Source organism: Furipterus horrens, unplaced genomic scaffold, assembly GCF_987537825.1.
Source record: "Furipterus horrens unplaced genomic scaffold, mFurHor1.1.pri manual_scaffold_1, whole genome shotgun sequence".
NCBI lineage: Eukaryota > Metazoa > Chordata > Mammalia > Chiroptera > Furipteridae > Furipterus > Furipterus horrens.
Window position 1 is genome coordinate 34,487,333 of NW_028327171.1, and position 19,135 is coordinate 34,506,467.

The 19,135-nt window shown below is 35.6% G+C and overlaps 1 protein-coding gene across 3 annotated transcripts in view; it reads right to left on the reverse strand.

Annotated features, from left to right (window-relative positions):
• The window catches only part of PLD1 (phospholipase D1), a 165,597-nt gene that overhangs the window by 26,187 nt on the left and 120,275 nt on the right, over positions 1–19,135 (reverse strand). For all 3 annotated transcript variants that reach the window (XM_090273918.1, XM_090273909.1, XM_090273928.1), the window contains 2 exons: positions 10,140–10,253; positions 7,666–7,715 (listed from right to left, as the gene is read on the reverse strand). In XM_090273918.1, the coding sequence (XP_090130044.1) occupies positions 7,666–7,715; positions 10,140–10,253 (164 nt within the window). The remainder of the gene's footprint in view (positions 1–7,665; positions 7,716–10,139; positions 10,254–19,135) is intronic.

Here is a 19,135-nt window from a genome sequence, read left to right on the forward strand (position 1 = left end):
TGTAATTATAATAGAAAAATATTGAATAAAGCCTAACTGACCACACATAGGAATGTGATTGAATTAACTATGGCAAATCTATACATGGAAGTCTATGCAAAGGTAAAGGCATGAAGATCTTTATGAACTAATATGGAATGACTTTCAGGATATATTGTTAATGAAAAAGCAAAGTGCATAAGAGAATATGTGGTATGCTATTCTTATAAAAGAGATTGGGAGAAATAAGAAAATCTACATGTATCCACTCATTCATGCAAAAGGAAACATTGCAAGAATAACCTAGAAACTGATAAAATTGGTTAACTATAGGGGGTGGCTGGCAATAGGATGAAAAAGGTGGGTGGGGGAAGAAAAAGAAAGTATCGGGGAGTAACTTACCTCAAGTATGCCTTTTTTATATTTATGACTATTCAAAGTACAGGGGTGGGCAAAAGTAGGTTTACAGTTGTGAGTATGCAAAACAGTTTATTCTTGTATTATTATTTACCAATTATTGTGTTATTTATTTTTAGTACAACTGTTTGACTTGTATATTGCACACACTAGAAAAAATCAAGAAAGATACAGAAAAACTGAAGCAAATGAACAAAACTGTATTTAAAATTAAGAATATAATCCAAGTAAATTTTGAACACTAAATTTTGAGTGCGCATATACCTTTAGGGTAAAGACAAAAGGACTTGTAAACAAATATTAAATTCTAGTGCATAGATTTATTTTTCATAGTAGCATGGACTAGCAACTAAGAAACTATTTTCTGTGTATTCTGGGACTAAGGAAACTGATACATATATTGTAGAAAATTGAAGCCAGGATTCTCACTGAAAGAGAAAGGAGTCATAAAAACAGAGAGATGGCTAGAAGGAATCCTGTGGTATGGGATTGGAATTGGAGGTACCAATATGCAGATATGGCGATTAGAAAGACAGATATAGACAGATAGAAAGATATAGGTGATGGATAGTTAGATGATTGATAGATAAGTAGAATACAAAAAACCTAAAGAAATGATAACCCCATAGCAATGGTCATATCTAGCACTGATTTTGTTTTCTAAATTCTATATTTCAATGAAAGAATCTAGGTTCCTGGAGGAAATTGCTGATTACAGAGCTAGTTCTAGGAATGTACAACATGAGTCTGAAACCCTCATTGTGTCAGTAAAAAAAAAAAAGGCTGATGGTGTCATGTCAAAAAGCATACAAAAGCCCCTTAAAGTCCAAACCTATGTTAATTGAGCATCAAAATGACCTATTGAATAAAACAAGGACCCATAAATGCATAGCGATATAAAAACAAGAATAAATATGTAATTCTAGAAGAAGGGAAAGCTTTCATTGTAGTAGAATTGCAATGAAGAAATTAAGAAGAAAGTAATAAATATATAAGAAATAACGAAGTTAGAAAATTAGCATTTAGCAACTATCATAGTAATACTTATTGAATCATAGTAGTAATAATTGATTCATTAAAGAATCTTTAATGCATGCTAAAAAGTATTGAATGTTTGACAAGAAGCAGGATTTTTATATAGTATCAAGGTATTTTCCCAAAAAAACTGATTAATTACAAAGGGAAATACAGTAATTTATAGTGGAGAAACCTGACAGATACCACCTTCACTTGCTGGTCAAAGTCAATACAACCAGTAATGGGGCAAATCAACATCAGGCTCCTGCCCACATGGCACATGAGGAAGAGCACCTCACTTCTGTACTATTCCTGCTGAAAGTGCATAACCTGAACTTAATCATGAGGAAACAATAAATATACCCACATTGAGGGCTTCTCTACAAAATAACTAGTCTGTACTCTTCAAAAATCTCAAGATCATAAAAACCTCCACCTTTCAAAAAAAAAAAGTTTGAGGGATTATTTCATATTAAAGAAAAATAAAAATAAGTGGCAACAAAATGCAACACATGATTGTTGCTTGAATCCTGAGTCAGAAAAAATATTCCTCCCTTTTGCTATAAAGGATACCAGCAAGACAACTGGCAAAATTTCAGTAAAGTCTACAACAAGATAATAGTATTACATTAATGTCAATTTCATTAATTTTGATAATTGAATTACCGCTGCTTTAAAAAATGTCCTGTTTTTTTCAGAAATACATCCTTATGTACTTAGGGGTAAATGGGTATCATGGCTGCAACTTATTCTGAAATGGTCCAGGGGAAAAATACCCACCTATTTATTAAGAGAGGATGATGAAGCAAAAAGGTATAATGTTGACATTTGGGAAATGGGAGCGAAGAATATATAAGCAGTTCTAGAAACCCTAAGTCTAAAATTATTTTAAAATATGTTTTTAAACATTAATGACACTGACTAGTTGTTAGCAGCCTGAAGGTTTAAGACCCAATAATTTGTAATTTTCTAAGGTACGGATTTGTGCCATTCCAAAGCAAGGCTGGGGAGTGTCAGCAATATATCAATGAGCTGGAGAGCCTCACAGCCCAGAGTCCAGTCTATATCCTTGGCTGCGAAATAACTCTATGAAGTGATAAAAACTTAATCTGTTTATGAAAAATGTCCTCACAAAGAAAACTAAGGGTTAGTAGCACTAACAGGACCCAAAAGAAAGATAGGGGTTGCCAGCCAGAAAGGGAACATTTTGGATGATTTCAAGTGTGGTCTGTCAATGCCGGCGGTGCCCATCTAGCAGGAAAAAAACAAGCTGAGAAACAGTGTCAGCTAGTATTTTATTTTGGAAGAAAATTGGACCAACACATCATAGACACAATGTTGGTGATGTTAACTTCTGGTGTGAGGATATACTGAGCAAACAAGTGTCTTGAAGAAAGTAGGAGAAAGTCAGGCACATGTACATGCATTAATATGAAGCAATAGATGGAAATATATCCGGAGGTTTCCAAATTGTATGTCATAGAGATACTATATCTCAGAATCCAGAGGTTTATACAGGCTCCTAGGGCATATCTGTTACGAACATTGGTACATCTATACCTCAAAAGATGGAAAAAACAATACAGAAGGTTGGATATTTGAAAGGAAACTTTGTGAAAGGACTTCAAGAGTTGTTACAGGCTTTTGTTACTTAAATACTTGTAGCACTTCATGTTTGTACATTTCTAATCCAGATTGAATACCTTTAGACCTTCGGTTAAATTATACTAAATTGGATGTTAAAATGTCTTAATTCACAAAAATTATTAAAATGATAAAGAAATGCTTTAAATTAAACACTAAGTCCCTGAAGGCTGGAATATCAGATAATTATACACTAATAGCTGCTAGTTTTCTTTTTAGGAATTTTAACAGTCACAGCAGCAGTTTTGTTATTTTTAAAGAACTGAAATGGTGGAGAACTATAGTTTTTCTATCCAATTAGAGATTAGCTAGTTCATGTATTTAAAACCCACTACGCATTTACAGAAACAAAACGAACAACACAACATTGTACCTCACAAAGAAGCATTATGTAATTAATCTGTTCTTTCCTGTGTAGAGTATGAACATTTTCCCCACTGAGATGTCGGATTTTCTGTTCCAAGGGTACTTGGAAATCTTTTCAGAAGAGGGTTTAACATTGAAATTACTTCTTGTGTTAAAAACCAATTTTCCCCCTGAATAGGCAAAGGCAGGAACAGGGTCCAGAGCCAAAGAAGGTGCTTTATAAGAAGCTCAGGTCATTTTTATGGTTGAGGAACTAAACAGGCTTGTTCTGACTTGCTATTGTCCTATAACCTCACTTTGCATTTTACTAGCCACTGTCAGCACTGAATGGCTTTCCTGATTTTGTTTTATCAGTATATCTTTTAGAGACATATTCATTCACTATCATCTTCACTTGGAACCACTAAGACAATTGAGTTAAGGATAATGCTTTGGTAAATCTTCTCCATCCTGGATGCAATTAGATACAACTTTGCAAAGTGTTTATTATTGGTAATATACATGTCTTATGTCAAAAGTTGTTTCTAAAGCTTTTTATTTTTAATTTTTGTCACTAAAATGAATATTACTGTTTTTTTCTAAAGATTTTTAGACTGAGCAAACAAATAGTGAAAAATTATTGCATACCCAACATGCACAGTATTATACATATAATACAAATTTAATTCATTATTTTAAAGCTTCCAAATCATTTAAAAATGTATATACCATAAAATTTACTCCTTTATAATGTACGATTCAGTGTTTTTAAAAACTATATCGACATGCTGTACAATTATCACCACTATTTAATTTTAAGACATTTTTATTACCCCCAAAAGAAACACCATACTTATTAGGAGTCACTCTCCCTCCACTCCTTTCCAGACCCTGGCAATGACTAATCTACTTTCCTGTCTCTATGGTTTTGTCATTAAAATTTTTCATTAAAAAATGGAATTATACAGTATGTGGCCTTTTGTGTCTGGTTTCTTTTCACTTAGCATAGTATTTTCAAGGTTCATCCATGTTGTAGCATGTATCAGTACATTCTTTTTAATATCTAAATAATAGTCCATTGTATGGATAAACATATTCTGTTTAATTTTTGAGGCATTATCAAATGGCTTTCCAAAGAGCCTGCACCATTTTGAATTCCTAACAGTAATGTATAAGGGTTCCAATATCTCTATATCCTTGTCGGTACCTTTTTCATTTTTTAAATTTAACCATCATGGTGGGTATGAAGTTGTATCTTGTGGTTTTTATTTGAATTTCCCTAAAGACTAATGACATTGAACACCTTTTCATGTGTTTATTGAACATTTATATATCTTCTTGGGAGAAGTGTCTACTTAGATACTTAGCCCATTTTAAAAATTGGATATATATTTTTTTGACTTGTAAATGTTCTTTATATATTCAGGATACCAATTCCTTATCAAATATATGATTTACAAACATTTTCTCTCATAATGGATTAAGCAATAGTTTCTTGGATTGTGCACCAAAAGCAAAAAAAAAAAAAAAAAAAAAAAAAAAAGATACATTTTATAAAATATAAAAGCTTTTTTTATTCCAAAGGACATTATCAAAGAAAAAAATGACAGAAATTGCCTGTTAACCTTACTGATTATTTGCTTTTCCTTTGCTGCTTTCAAGATCCTTTTTGTCTTTTCCTTTCACTATTTTGATTATAATGTGTTTTGGTGTGGATCTCTTTAACGTCATCTTACTTAGTTTTATTGAGCTTCTTGGATGTGTAGACTTGTGTTAGACTTGTGTTTTTCATCAAATTTGGGAAGTTGTCAGACATTACTTTTTAAAATATTCTATATGCACTTTTTTCTCTTTCCACTCCTTCTGCAACTCCCATTATAATGTATATTGGTGTGCTTGATGATGTTTTACAGGTCTCTGAGGCTCTGTTCACTTTTCTCCATCATGTTTCCTTTCTGTCCCTCAGACTGGATACTCTCAATGAACCTATCTTCAAGTTTGCTGATTCTTCTGCTTGCTCCAATCTGCTACTAAGCCCCTCTAATGTACATTTTATTGCAGTTATTATACTTTCAATCTCCCAAATCTATATGTACATCATCCCTTCATTATTAAAAAAAAAAATCTTTCATAGAAACGTTTTAATTTAAAAAATCTACTTTTATATATTCTCTATTTGAGGAGACATTGTTGATGTACTTCCTTTCATTCTTTACATATCATTTCTTTTAGTTTTTCAAACACAGTTAAACTAGTTGTTCTAAAGAGTTTCACACTCTCAGGTCAAATTACGACACTTATCAGAGTTGTCAGCATTCAGGAGCTTCAAACCCATTCAGCTCCCAGTAGCTGCTAGGCTGCTGGTTTTCATAGTAATGAGTTTGTTTTCCTGGCTACTGCAGAACTGAGGAGAGGGGAATGGGCATGTAACAAATTAAAATGCCACAAAGCTTGCTGTTTTTACCAAGATTCTGCTCTCTTTCTTGAATAAACACTCCTCGGATTTGGTTGATTTCCAGAGTTATAAAAAAGATGACTTTGGCAATTTTTGTCAGTGTTTTTGTTGCTTTTATGTAGGAGTGACTTTTTGGAAACCCGTACTATGTCATTCATAGTGATGTCCTAATACTTAAAAAAAATTTTTTAACCCTCACCCAAGGATTTGTTTATGGATTTTGAGAGAGAAAGAGAGCAGGAGAGAGAGAGAGAGATCGGTTGCTTCTCATACATGCCATGACGGGGGATTAAACTTGCAATGTTTTGGTGTATGGAATGATGCTCCAATCAACCTAGCCATCCAGCCAGGACAATGTCCTAATTCTTTAAGTAAAAAGTATACATACGTGGAAGGACTAATAGTTTCTCCCCAGGTTCTGACACATTATCTAGTGCATAAAATCTTCAAAAAATGGAGGTTATTAGCATATCTGAAGGTCCTACCACATGGCATCATATTATTATGATAACCCCTCCTGACTTTCACAGACCTCCCTGTGGCAGCTCCATTCTCCTGGTCAGTTGAATTGGAACTCTTAGGATTATCTGAGACTTCCCTTACTATTATGTTTCCATATCCTCTCAAGTCTGCCTTCAGTCTTATGCATATCTTTTCTATTCATTACCAATGTGCCATTACCTCTCACCTGCCATAAGTCTCTCTCTACTTTGCTTATCGATAGGAACTGAATATTCATATAAACATCACTTTGGTGAGATTATTCCAGGAATCAGAGGCTTCTATCAACCTCATTTTATCTCCTTCTGGGTAAAATCTAGTCTTTTTAATGTGGCCCTTCAACTTTTCACAGTCTAGACCCAATCTGAACTGAAGGTCAGACAACTTGGGTTCTGACTCCAGCTTATTTTTTTGTGGAAACTTTCAGACCTATTGTACAGGGTATAGAACATTATTGAGCATCTACTATGTGCTGAACTTAGAATCAGTTCACAGAGATATAGGCAGGTAAACCTGCAGTTACAATATATGGTAGTTAAGAACTACGTAGGAGGATCATTTAAGAAGATATCTGAGAACTGTGGCTGGGTGGCTCAATGGCTTGGAGAGTTGTCCTGTCTACCAAAAGGCTGCAGGTTCAATCTTTGGGAAGGGGACATATCTAGGTTGTAGGTTTGGTCCTCAGTCAGGGCGGGTACAGTAGGCAACTAATAGCTGTTTCTGTTTCTCTCTCTCCATCTCTCCTATCCTCTCTAAAATCAATAAACATATTCTCAGGTGATGATTAAAAATATGAAGGATTATAAAAATGAAAGGTATAACTATGTTCTTTTCTTATTTACCTCCAGTATAATGTCCTCAAAATTTTAGATCCTGGGATTTCTACATTTATAGGAGGCCACATAAATACCCATTAACCTTGTAGCATTTATGTCCTCATCTTTAATCCAGGAATGACATGTGTCCTGCTTACTACTTAGGACTGTGGTGAAGGCTCATAGAAGACATATGTAAGGTCTTGTGAAGTACCTTACAAATCTGACTTGTTATCAAAACAATTACTATAAATAAAAATAATACTAAAATACATTATAAAATACTTCCATTTTTATTACCAATGCATCTCAAGTCATGTTATCTTCACTGGAACATTAGTTTGGACAATTTAATGAAAATAAATTTATCTCTGTTAAGTATTTCATACAATACCTTAGGTAACATAGTTTTATAATCACACCGTGAAGACATTAATAATTATTGATATAGCACCAAAACAAACATGGAAGGAAAGATAAGCAGTTACTTACATTCTGCTTTTAACTGTCCAAGGATGGAATTTTCTCCTCTGCACATAGTTCTGAAGATATGTTAAAAAAATAAATAATTATGGACGTTTTAAAGGAACAATTCCAAATTTGTGGGAGATAGTCCTAATCTAAGTCAAAACAGAACAAATGCTTTTATGAAAAAATGCTACATAGATTTTTTAAAAGCTAAAAAAACAATGAATATCATTTTTGTAATGTTACTGATGGAACAAGGTAGTTGTTTGCAGGTGGGTAAATGGAAAAGTTATACAATTTATTTCAGAAAGAGATGTTATTTTTAAAAGATGGATTATTAATGAATTTTCCTTCTTAGAAAATTTAGTGACAGTGAAGATAAATTTAGAATGCCTCAACAGGTAAGAATAATTACATAATCACATTGCTTTCAGAGGTGAAAAGGGCAAACACTTAGCAGAATAATTTTGGAATTAAAAAAACTGTTATACTTGGGCTGTTTCTGTAGTGTCAGCAAACCCCTTAAAAGTGAAGAATATAGTCTCAAATAAGTGACTATTAATGATTTTGTATTTTCAAGACTCTGATAATAGTCTATAAATTATAAAGATTGGTAAAACAAAAATTTCTATGCTCCATCTGCTTGCTTTATGAAAGTAATTGAAAATACAGTATCTGCTTGCTTTATGAAAGTAATTGAAAATACAGTTATGCCTGGAAAATGCTGATATTATTAAAGATGATGCCAGAAAATAGAGATGTTTTTGCATTAAAAAGGTTATAGTTTTAGTTGTTGAACAAAAGCCAAGCATGTTATTTCATTCAGCTGGTTCGAACCCAAGAAAATAGTCACAAAAATAATTACAACTGACACTATTCCAAAAATAATATTAGAATGGCAAATAGAGTGGTTAATATCCAATTTAACATTATGTCCTGGTCTTAAATACTTGAAAAGCTTTGTTTGTCATGTTATAAATCAGATAATAATAAAAATGGGCAAATCTTCCATCTAAGTGTAAAGACCAAAACACAAAGTTCTCTCATATTGTAACCAGGCAAAACTACTCGAGAGGAAACAAAAAAAAAAGCTTTACTTGAAACCCTGAGATGTGAGCTTGAAAAGTCTGAATAAACCAAGAGGATTTAAAAAAAAAAAGATTTCCACCACAATGGGTCACTCAAACTGCACAGAAGATGCTCAGATCCCACGAGGGGTTCCAGAAGGGAGTGGGGCCCCAGAAGGAAGGCATCTAAGCCCTCACCCCCAATTTGATGAAGCCTCTGAACTATCTGCTTTATACACTGGGGTTCTGAGTAGGGTCTCCTCTGTCCTCTAAAAAGGGTTTGATTATACAGGTGGTCAACTACAGGCAACTCTGAAAAACAAGGGCTATTAAAAGGCAATATCCAGGTTCTGGTCCTTGCTTTGCCTCATTAAGAGCGTGATCTAGAGTAAGGTTCTTTTGAGTCTCTGGTCACAGAGCTTATAATTGGGCACTGGTGTCATGCCCAGGCCTGACTACTTGCCTCTTCACTCCCATTCTCTTTCCCAGCTACGTAACCTGCCTCTCTACACCTGTCCACCAGCTAGCACCTCTCAACCCTCTTCAGGATGCTCCACTGGCCAAGGCTGAAGCTTCTAGTGCCTTTTTGAATGAATGCAGAAACTGCTTTTTAGAATATCAAGAATAGGTCTTGCAACTTTCCTATTATTTTAACTAAGATGTGGTAGAGAAAAAGAATTAAAATTTCAGGAGCTAGGAAAGAACCTTCATGCTCCACTTCACTAGGAGAGACTATTATCATCAACCTTGTTGAAGGATTTGCTACCTAAAGAATCATAAACAAACATGTACAAATCATAGCATTTTAAGCATTTTTTCTTTACTGACTGCAAAGAATATAGAAAAGTCAATACTATTTGGTAGCTAAACAATAATTTAAAAATTAATATTTATATATGATATATATTTTATATATATACATATAAAGTTCTTGTCTTCATTTATAAGAGCTATATATATATGGGTATATATAATACATATAACTACATATACATATAAAATATATGTGAATATAAAGGAAACTAATATTTTAGTTCCTTAGTATATATAAGTATATGTATTATAAATAGACAAGAACTTTTTGTATATATTATTTTATATTTTGATATGTATTATATATTATTTTATATTTATAATATATCTGTATTATGTATTTTATATGCATTATGTAAATTATATGTGCACATATACTAGGCAGAAAATATAAAAGAGACTAATATTTTAGTTCTGTTCTACTTGCCAGGTATCTTATATGATTTTAGGCTCTACTTGAATTTTACCAACTACTAAACAGACCGAGATTCACAGTTAAATAAAGTGTTCATTTGTTTAACAATCCCCTGAATAGACACGGACAAACATTTCCATTGCTTTCACCACCTTATGAGTGTGATTGAAAGCTGGAAACAGACAACTTTAGAATTTTGGCACCTGTAGTTGAAGTGCATTATTGCCTGGAGAGCGTTTCCTCCACCCGTTGAAATGTCTCCTTCAAACCCTGGCAGCAGTGGTATCACAACATACACTCGGTATCTCTGGCTTTCCCTGTAAAAACCAGATGCAGAGAGGTTCAACAACAACAACAAAATGATATATATAGTAACAGTTTAAAATGGCAGCCAAGCGTTTCACATGGTCTTAGAGATTGAGCTAAAGGCTTCCTACAGTATCACTTCTCAGGGCTCTAGGGCTGCTCTTAGACTAGAGGCCAGAAGCTATTTTCCAGGCTAACAGTTCATAACAAACTGAAAAATAAGGGAAGTTGGCAGTAAAGTAGGAATTATACCTGCTATTTTCTCTGGAGAATAATCCTTTCCAGGACAAAATTCACTGTAAGAATGCCTTGCTTGGCTCCCACAGAAGGGGTGTGTGTGTGTATGTGTCTGTAACAAAATTTTCAAAAAGACTATCATAAATGCTTTATGCGTAAGCAGTATATCCATAATTATATCCTACCTCAGAGCCTAGCATCCAGTTGATAGTTGTTGAGTAAATGATTTTTCACAGCTTAGATCTCTGAGACAAAATGACATACTGGACCTACTAGACTATTTTTCAATGTAGAAATCATCACTGTTTAGAAACTGTGATTCAGTTCTGAAGGCTCTGGCGTAGAGGCAAAATGTTACCCTGGGTCCTTTGAAAATTCTGAGTGACGATTTTTAAATCCCCTTCATATATAACACAGTATTTTTTTTGGGGGGGGGGCACTCTCCCAACTGGTTAACAACAGCCTTTGAAAGAAAAGCTATGGAGTAGCCTTAGTTACTCAGTGATGGCACAAGGGGAAGAACGTGTGGCTCCTTACTTTGATCTACAGTCAGAAAGTCAGAAAGTCAGAAATTCAGAGACTTATGTTCAAACAGGTATTGCCTATTTGGAGGCAAAGTTGTCAAAGTCTTTGTCTCCATTAGGAAGATACACAGGAAGAAGGGGAAGCCTGTAAACGACTGTGGTACTCACTGTGCTTGAAATCTCAGTCATGTATCTCAGACATCTATGTTCATGCCACAGTGCTCCTACTGGTTAAGTTTCAAATCAGATCCTACTTAAACCTTTCATAATACTTAATTTCTAAAGGCCATCTCTTCTAAACAACTGTGTTTCCCTTTCATGTGAATATTATTACTAGTCTCTGAGGGGTCAGATTCACTATTCATGTCTCTAAATGCCAATATATGTATCAGGACATGTGGAAAGGCAACTTAACTGGTGCTGAGAAACCAGGAATTTGAAGTAGGTTGTTGCAATGGCATGGACTAATCACTAGATGGCAAACCTAGTTTGAGGTGGAAAGTAAACCATTAAAAACATGTAATCTGTTCAAGTTCTCTCCCTGATAAGGATAAGAAGCTCACATCCCTAAATAGTGAACAGGGTAGTGGGAAAGAAGAACAGAAAGAGTACATAAGCTATTTCCCCATATCCAGTATTTAAAAGTCCAAATGAATTAAACTGGACACTTAAAATTGACCCAGGCAGGCCTCAACTGCCTTTCCAGAATCAGTTTCAGTCCAATCTGTCCAGACCCACTGTCCCTTTGCTCAGGGGTGAACCTCCCTACTAAGGAGGGTTGGCTCATCTGCTCACTGAGTCTGGAATTCTCTTCTCCACCTCGTGGAATCCCACTTCTTCCAGGGCAGCTAAAAGCCTCCTTCCCCAGTCAAGCCATCCTGGATCTTCCAATCAAAATTGGTCAGCTCCTGCCTCTGTGTTCCCATGGCACAATGCCAGCACGTCTACTTACACCCTTCTGGCCTTACAGAATACTGATACACATGTCTGTTGCCTAGGCTATGTGATAAGCTCTTTTGAAATACAGGACATATGTCCATGTATCTTTCTATTTTTGGAAGTGCCCAACAGAGGATCTTTTCACATGGTATGACTTGATAGGGTTTTCTTTGGAAGGATGAGGTCAGTTTGGAAGAATGTTTCTGGGAAGAAAAGGTTAAGCTGCACACGACGTTTTTCTTTAAATTAAATTACATTTTATTTGAATTTTTGATTGTGGATATATATCTCTTAAATTTTGCCATCTTAATAATTTCTAAGTTTACCATTCAGTGGTATGAAGCATATTTACAGATTGTGTAACCATCACGATATTGTGAACCCTGAGAAAGAAGGCACCTACTAAGAAGGGTTCCTACAGGCTAGCTGGGCTCAAGTTAAAACAAACAAATGCAAAAAACAAAAGAATAACAACAACAACAACAAAACAGAGCCTAACAGCCATGTCTACACAGCGGCTCTCACGCACTTAAGGGAGAAAGAAGCCTGTGCCGAACTCCCTGCCTGCACTGTTCCTGCCATCTGAGCGAGCCCTTATAACGGAGTTCCTGGAGTCCCACTTCAACCAACAGAACTGAGGCTTTCCTTATCCAATCAGAGATGCACAACTCCAACCAACCAGAGTGGCTTTATTCTGACCAATCAAGACTGTGCCTTTTGGACCAATCAAATTGCAAGGATTTGGAGCCCTCATTTGCATGAGGACAGACCAATCAGGGAACAGGGGCAGGAACTTCTATCCATATAAGCCAGCTCCCCTGTGGCTCTGACCCCCTTTTCCTTTCCACCAAAGACTGAAAACTGCCTTTCCCTGACTCAGCTGAAACAGTGAAGATGTCTTGCCAGAGCATGGCAAAGCAGACCGGTGCAGACCAGAGCAGACTAGCACAAAGTGGAGCAAACTAAAGCACAGCAGGGCACCAGCAAAGCTCAAACCACACCTGTAAGGAGCAGGGCAGAGTTGTCCAGCCAGAGAAGGGCTCGGCCCAGGGCAGCCTCACAGCCATGCTGTTTTCATAGCCTTGCTATATCACAGTGGGGCTGTTTTGCACTGAATATAAAGTTTCCTTCTTCATCACACCGCAAATTGGGTATTTCTGTTGGTATTGAAATGGCATCAACAACCACAGGTTGACAATATCTATTTCTGAAACTCTTTCATGACCCCAAACAGAAACTCTGTGATAATTAAGTTATAATGCCCCTATTTCCCCTCTCTTCAATTCCTGGTAACCTTTAATATACTTTCTGTCTCTATTGACTTGACTGTTCTAGGTATTTCATCTAAGTAAAATCATACAATATTTGTTCTTTTGTGTCTGACTTATTTCACTTAACATAATGTTCTCAAGACTCATCCGTGTAATAGCACATGTCAGAATTTCCTCCTTCTTATGGCTGAATACTATTCCCTTGTATGTATAAACCACATTTTTTTTTTATCCAGTCATTTGTGATGGGCATTTCAGTTGTTTTTTACCCTTTGGCTATTGTGAATAAGGCTTCAATGAACATTGCCATACAGTATCTGAGTCCCTAGTTTTAGTTCTTTTGTGTGTACATCCAGGAATGGCATTGCTAGGTCATATAGTTATTCTATGTTTAGCTTTTTGAGGAATCACCAAATTACATTTTCTAGTGGATAATACATGTTCACAGTACAAAATTTAAGAAGCAGTAGATTATGTGATAAAAAAAAAATTTCTTTCTGGCAAGACACGGAAACAACTAAAGGGTCCTTTGATAGATAATTGGATAAAGAAGCTGAGGTACATACATACCATGGAATTCTACAAAACGAAAAGAAAAGATAAAAAACTGCCAATTGTGACAACATAGATGGACCTTGAGAATATCATCCTAAGTAAAATAAGTCAGACAGAAAAAGTCAAGACTCATATTTCACTCATATATGGGATATAAAACTGAAAACAACAAATGAACAAACAAGACAAACACAAATTAATAGGCATAGATAACAGTATGATCATTATCAGAGGAAGAGGATGAGGGGAAGGTTGCAAAAGGTAAAGAAGGCCAAATACATGGTGGTGGAAGAAGATTTGACTTTGGGTGGTGGGCATACAATATAATATACAGATGATGTATCACAGAACTGTGCACCAATATCAACACGGTAAATTTAATCTTAAAGAGATAACCCCTACCCCCAAATTCTCTTTCATCCCACTTCCCCTCTCTGAGGCAACTCTAACTACCTTCCAAGTTCTTTCAGAAATACCCTATGAATTAATAAGCTTATACATGTATTCTTTTCTTCTATACAAATGCTGGAATATTATAAGCACTTTTCTAAATGTTATTTGTACCAATAATGAGTGTATCCTGGAAATTCAGTATCAAAGCCTTTTCTGGTTTTACAATGCAGTAGTTCTTTAATTTCCTGAATGATGAAATTTTTAAAGTGTTCAGCCAGTTAGCAGAAATGACTTAGATTTTCACTACTGTAGAAGAAAGGGGCTCTAAACTTTCAAACCATAAAATTGTGGTTAAGTTTAAGCCAATGAAGAGAAAATTCTATTCAAGAGCATGTCTAATCTCCTTCGTTGATTCCATCCACAGAAAACAACATCCCACCTGCTGAGGATTCTAATTTCTTCTGAGACACTGCACCCTCAGAACGCTGGGGTGGTGCAAATGATAGAAATCATCAGAAGGCAAGAACTGAAGCTCCTAAGCTGCAGAATTATTTATGATCTTAAATTGTTGCCTGGCAATTTTATACAAAAGCGATCCCATATCAGCAGCTATTTTTTTATAATTGAATATGAAAATGAAACAATTTACAAAATATTTTTACAAAATCCTATATTACTCTCAGTTTTAAGAATTGTATAAGCTAATGCAAATATAAACACAAGTTAACTCATTATTGGTCAAAAACATTTGGGCTTTAAAACATGAGTTTTTTTGGGACCGGTCAACAATGTGTTAAAAGCCAGATAAGAGCTAGTGGGCACCAAGCCATGATGCAAGCAATCACACCATCTACTTTAGTTCAGAACAATTTTATAAAATTGCATCCTCAGGCTTTTTGTTAAAATAAGTTTTTCTTTCAAAACTCACTAACTCTTATAGCAGTGCTATGTATAATAGCTAAAAATTGGACATAAATGTCCAATAATAGAGGGATGCTTGACAAAATTATGCTATAGCCACTCAATGGATATAACTTTTCACACCCACTAAAAATGACTATCATGATGACCTACTAGAAAAATACTTGTCATACTGTGTTGAAATAGCCTCAATGCACAGTTATAATTATGAGACAATTATAGATGTGGCAGGCTGATACTATTAAAATATTAGATAACTTTTCCTCTTAAATGTGTTAACTTCCCCTACTCTGTGACTGAAGACCTGAAGCAGGCATGGGTTCAAGAGTGGCACTCTCAAAAAAGGAACCAGGGCACAAGGATGCCAGCTTCCTAGATTTGGGGAACTAGACAGAGATTCTCTGAGCTGAGGCAGGAGCATAAAGAAATAAAAATGAGACTCAGTTCAGGAACTGTGTCCTTTGCCTTCAAGCAGAATTCCAGGGAGAACAGGACATAGTCCATCATCTTTCACACATGAGGATACGGGAGCCCTAAGGATCTGAGCCTTGCTTCCAGAGGAACCCAGAGAAATGTCCACCAGCTCATGTGATATGACAGCAATAGAGAAGTGCAGAAAGGTGGGGATGACAGAAGGCCGAGGCCCCCAATTTCCAGTAAGCCGATGCCAGAACAGGCCTGAAACAAACCAATGCCGAGAGCTGGAAACCCCTTCCCAAAGATCCACATCCCCTCAGCATCCACACCAAGGATGAAGGTGTGTAGCAGCATTGGCTGACTGACTATAGAGCAGAAGTAACAAGCAATGACTAATTCTGTACACATTTATCAGGAACTGAATAAATGAAATCCTTCTATTGTGTGGACATGGATTTGAGACAGAAATTCAGGTGAGTTACAGGGACAAAAAAATCATAATTCAACAAAAATGTAAGTATGTATATGAACAGAAAAGGGAAAGTAAAAAGTGAAATTTTTAGGGTGATGAAAATGTGGTTTTTTTAATAATATTTTAAATTTTTGTTATTGCTGTCATGCTGTTTGTACCTTTAAATAGGGGCACTCATTCACCAGGTACACGGGCTGTTGCAGTAGTTTTCCTCTACTTTGTTTCCCTCCTTGTCCTTCTCTCTGTGAAACCCCCTCCTCCTGCACCCTGTGGTCCTTCCTCAGTGTGGAGGGTAGTCAGCAGAAGCAGGGTCTGCGGATCCATAAGAAGGGCTCAAAGGAGGTCATTGTGCTTCTCCAGTGATGAGATGCTTTATTTTTTGAGAATTTGAGATTTATAAATCATATTTCAGTGCTGCCAACTTCAAGAGCTGGTTATAAATCCTATCATTGCTGTATACATTGCTGCAGTGAATGCTTCCAGAAATAAGAAGAATTGTGGTTGGGCCGTAGCATTTTGTGTGGAGAGAATTTTATACGGCAGTGCTGTCAGTTATGTGGGAATTGGATCTGTAGCTTCTCAGTGGTTTTGGACATAACACATTTAATTTTGTTTGGCAAATCTTTTAAAATGCAGTGGATCTTTCTGAGCTTCGGTTTATTCATCTGTGAATGAGGGAGCTGGCTAAAGTCATTTCTAGTCCATGAGAAATGCTGGTCCTAATTAGCATTGACTTTGAATATTTTATGTGTGACTTTATAGATCACAAAGTATATATTATAATGCACACACACAATCTTTTCCATTGGCTACCTTTTGAAAATGGCAAAGCTTTCAAATGTAAGAGTGTCCAGGTTATCTCAATATGTAGGCTTCACTATGGACTTCATGGTCTTGGGCAGGCATGTATTTCTGTGCCCCCAGATAAGACTCTACATAACCCTTTATTCAGCTGTTAATTCTCATTTTTTACAGAGTCTCTCCCTTCCTTCCTTTTTCTACCAGGGCACATGCTCAGATCCTGATTGATTGCTGGCCTCTTCCTGGTGCTAATCTTTACATATCTCTATCTGCTGAGATTACCATTTATATAACTTTCGGAGTCAAGTAAAAGCAATTAAATGATCTAAATCAAAAGTTCTCCTGCTGTGATATGTTGTCATCTCTGCCTCTATGTAACCTTTTCTCCAGAAATTTTATAGAGCTTGGAAATTATCCCATAAGAAAAAAAAAAAGAAGTGAAAGCAGCAAATGGTATCTTAATTTAAATGTTTTTTAAAATTCGTTTTATTATAACTGCAGTTTAAATTTCTTTAAGGCAGTGCTTTTAAAACATAGCCCTCCAAAAAAGATAGAATGCTGTACAATAGGACATTCAGCACACTTCACATGTTTAAATTCAAGTTAACTGACCATAAATTTCTAGTTTAAAAAAAAAAACCAAAAAACCCAATGTGTCCTATTTGGTATGTAAATAAATTACAGAATATAGTAATTATAAGATGTAGATTTTCCTTTAAGCCTAAGAAAATTTATCTGTCTAGCAATTACTTTGAAAAATAAAATATTCACACTGACTGGTGTGACTCAGTGGTTGGATGTTGTCCTGTTAACCAAAAGGTCGAAATTTGATTCTCAGTCAGGGCACATGTCTAGGTTGAGAGTTTGGTCCCCATAGAGGGGGCATGTGCAAGAGGCAACCAATTGATGTTTCTCTTTCACATCAATGTTTCTCTCTCTTTCTCCCTCCCTACTCCTCTCTCTAGAATCAATAGAACAAAAAATAATAAAATAAAATATTCATATGGTTTTATTATTTTAGAATAAAGTATCTCTCATAGATTTCTGGAAGGCTTAACATTAGAACTTTTCTACTTCCCTGAAATGAAGCTATGTAGCTGAGTGGTAAAGAGCACATGGTGAAGTCCTAAAGATGTGGCTAGAGTCTTAGTTCCACTCATCGATAGCCATGTGACTTGGGCAAGTTACCTAATATCATTTGGCCTCAGCTGCCTCATCTGTAGAATGGGAATAATTATGCATCTACTTCATAAGGTCGATGTGATAAATAAATGAAATAATGTATATAAAGCACCTTGGATGTGGAACATCTCAAAAATTTGGTAACATTATTATTCAATTAACAACCAGTAATTTCAATTAGAAAGCTTGTACACCTTCAAAGAATAAAATAAATAGGACCTAAAAGTAAAACAAAAGAAAGCAAAACTGAACTCATATTATACTTCAGAATACCTTTTACTTAATTTTATATTTTGGGAGAGAGTGTTATGAAATCAATGATGGGAAATCCAAAAATGGGTTCCCAGGAGAAATCAGCTGTAGATTTATGGCAGGACATCTCTAGACAGTATTTTAACAAAGTGCCTCTACTTGCCTCAGGATGAGTAAACACCAGGGGCAGAAAATCAAAGTAAGTTCCACTTACTCAGCAGTAGCCATCAAATAATTTAAAATATGGCACATTAAACATCTATTTAATTAAGACATTTCTGTTTCTAACATAAATATTAATTCTGAAGCAGCTGATTTGAGTACTGTGCTTCTTTTTCTTTGCTTGAATTTACAGTGAGCTAGTGTGTTTCCAGATGATAAATTTCCTAGAAATATCATAATAATTTCTTACATGAACAAGCAGTTTCTGGTTTTCAAAGCTTTTGTATCCAGTCACATGACCTAGGTAGGGTAGGGTTTTTTGTGTGTGTGTGATTAAAAAAAAAAAAAAGTCTCAGAGGGGCAAGCTGATATACTCAAAAGGTCACATACCTGCAGATCACAGAGTTGGAAAGAACCCAGGTCTCCAGATACCTGGTTCCCAATTAACTTCAGATTCCCAGAGGAATATTCCCTCTACCACTTACTCATGAGCAAACTGCAAGCACTCTCTGGCACTGTCTATAGTTACAGGAAGCATGAAGACTTAGAGTGATTTCCAAAATTGTGTATTTTTCAATGCACTGTAATGTATTTTTAATGTAGATTAATATTAAAATACAAAGGTATTAAATCAACTGTCTATTTCATTGCACGTGTGCTCTTTGTACAAAACGCACTCGCTCTCTTGCTTCCTGACTTCTTACCAAGGCAGCAAAGCTATGCAAGCACCAGTCTCCATAAGCAAAATGGTCTCATCCTCAGAAAGC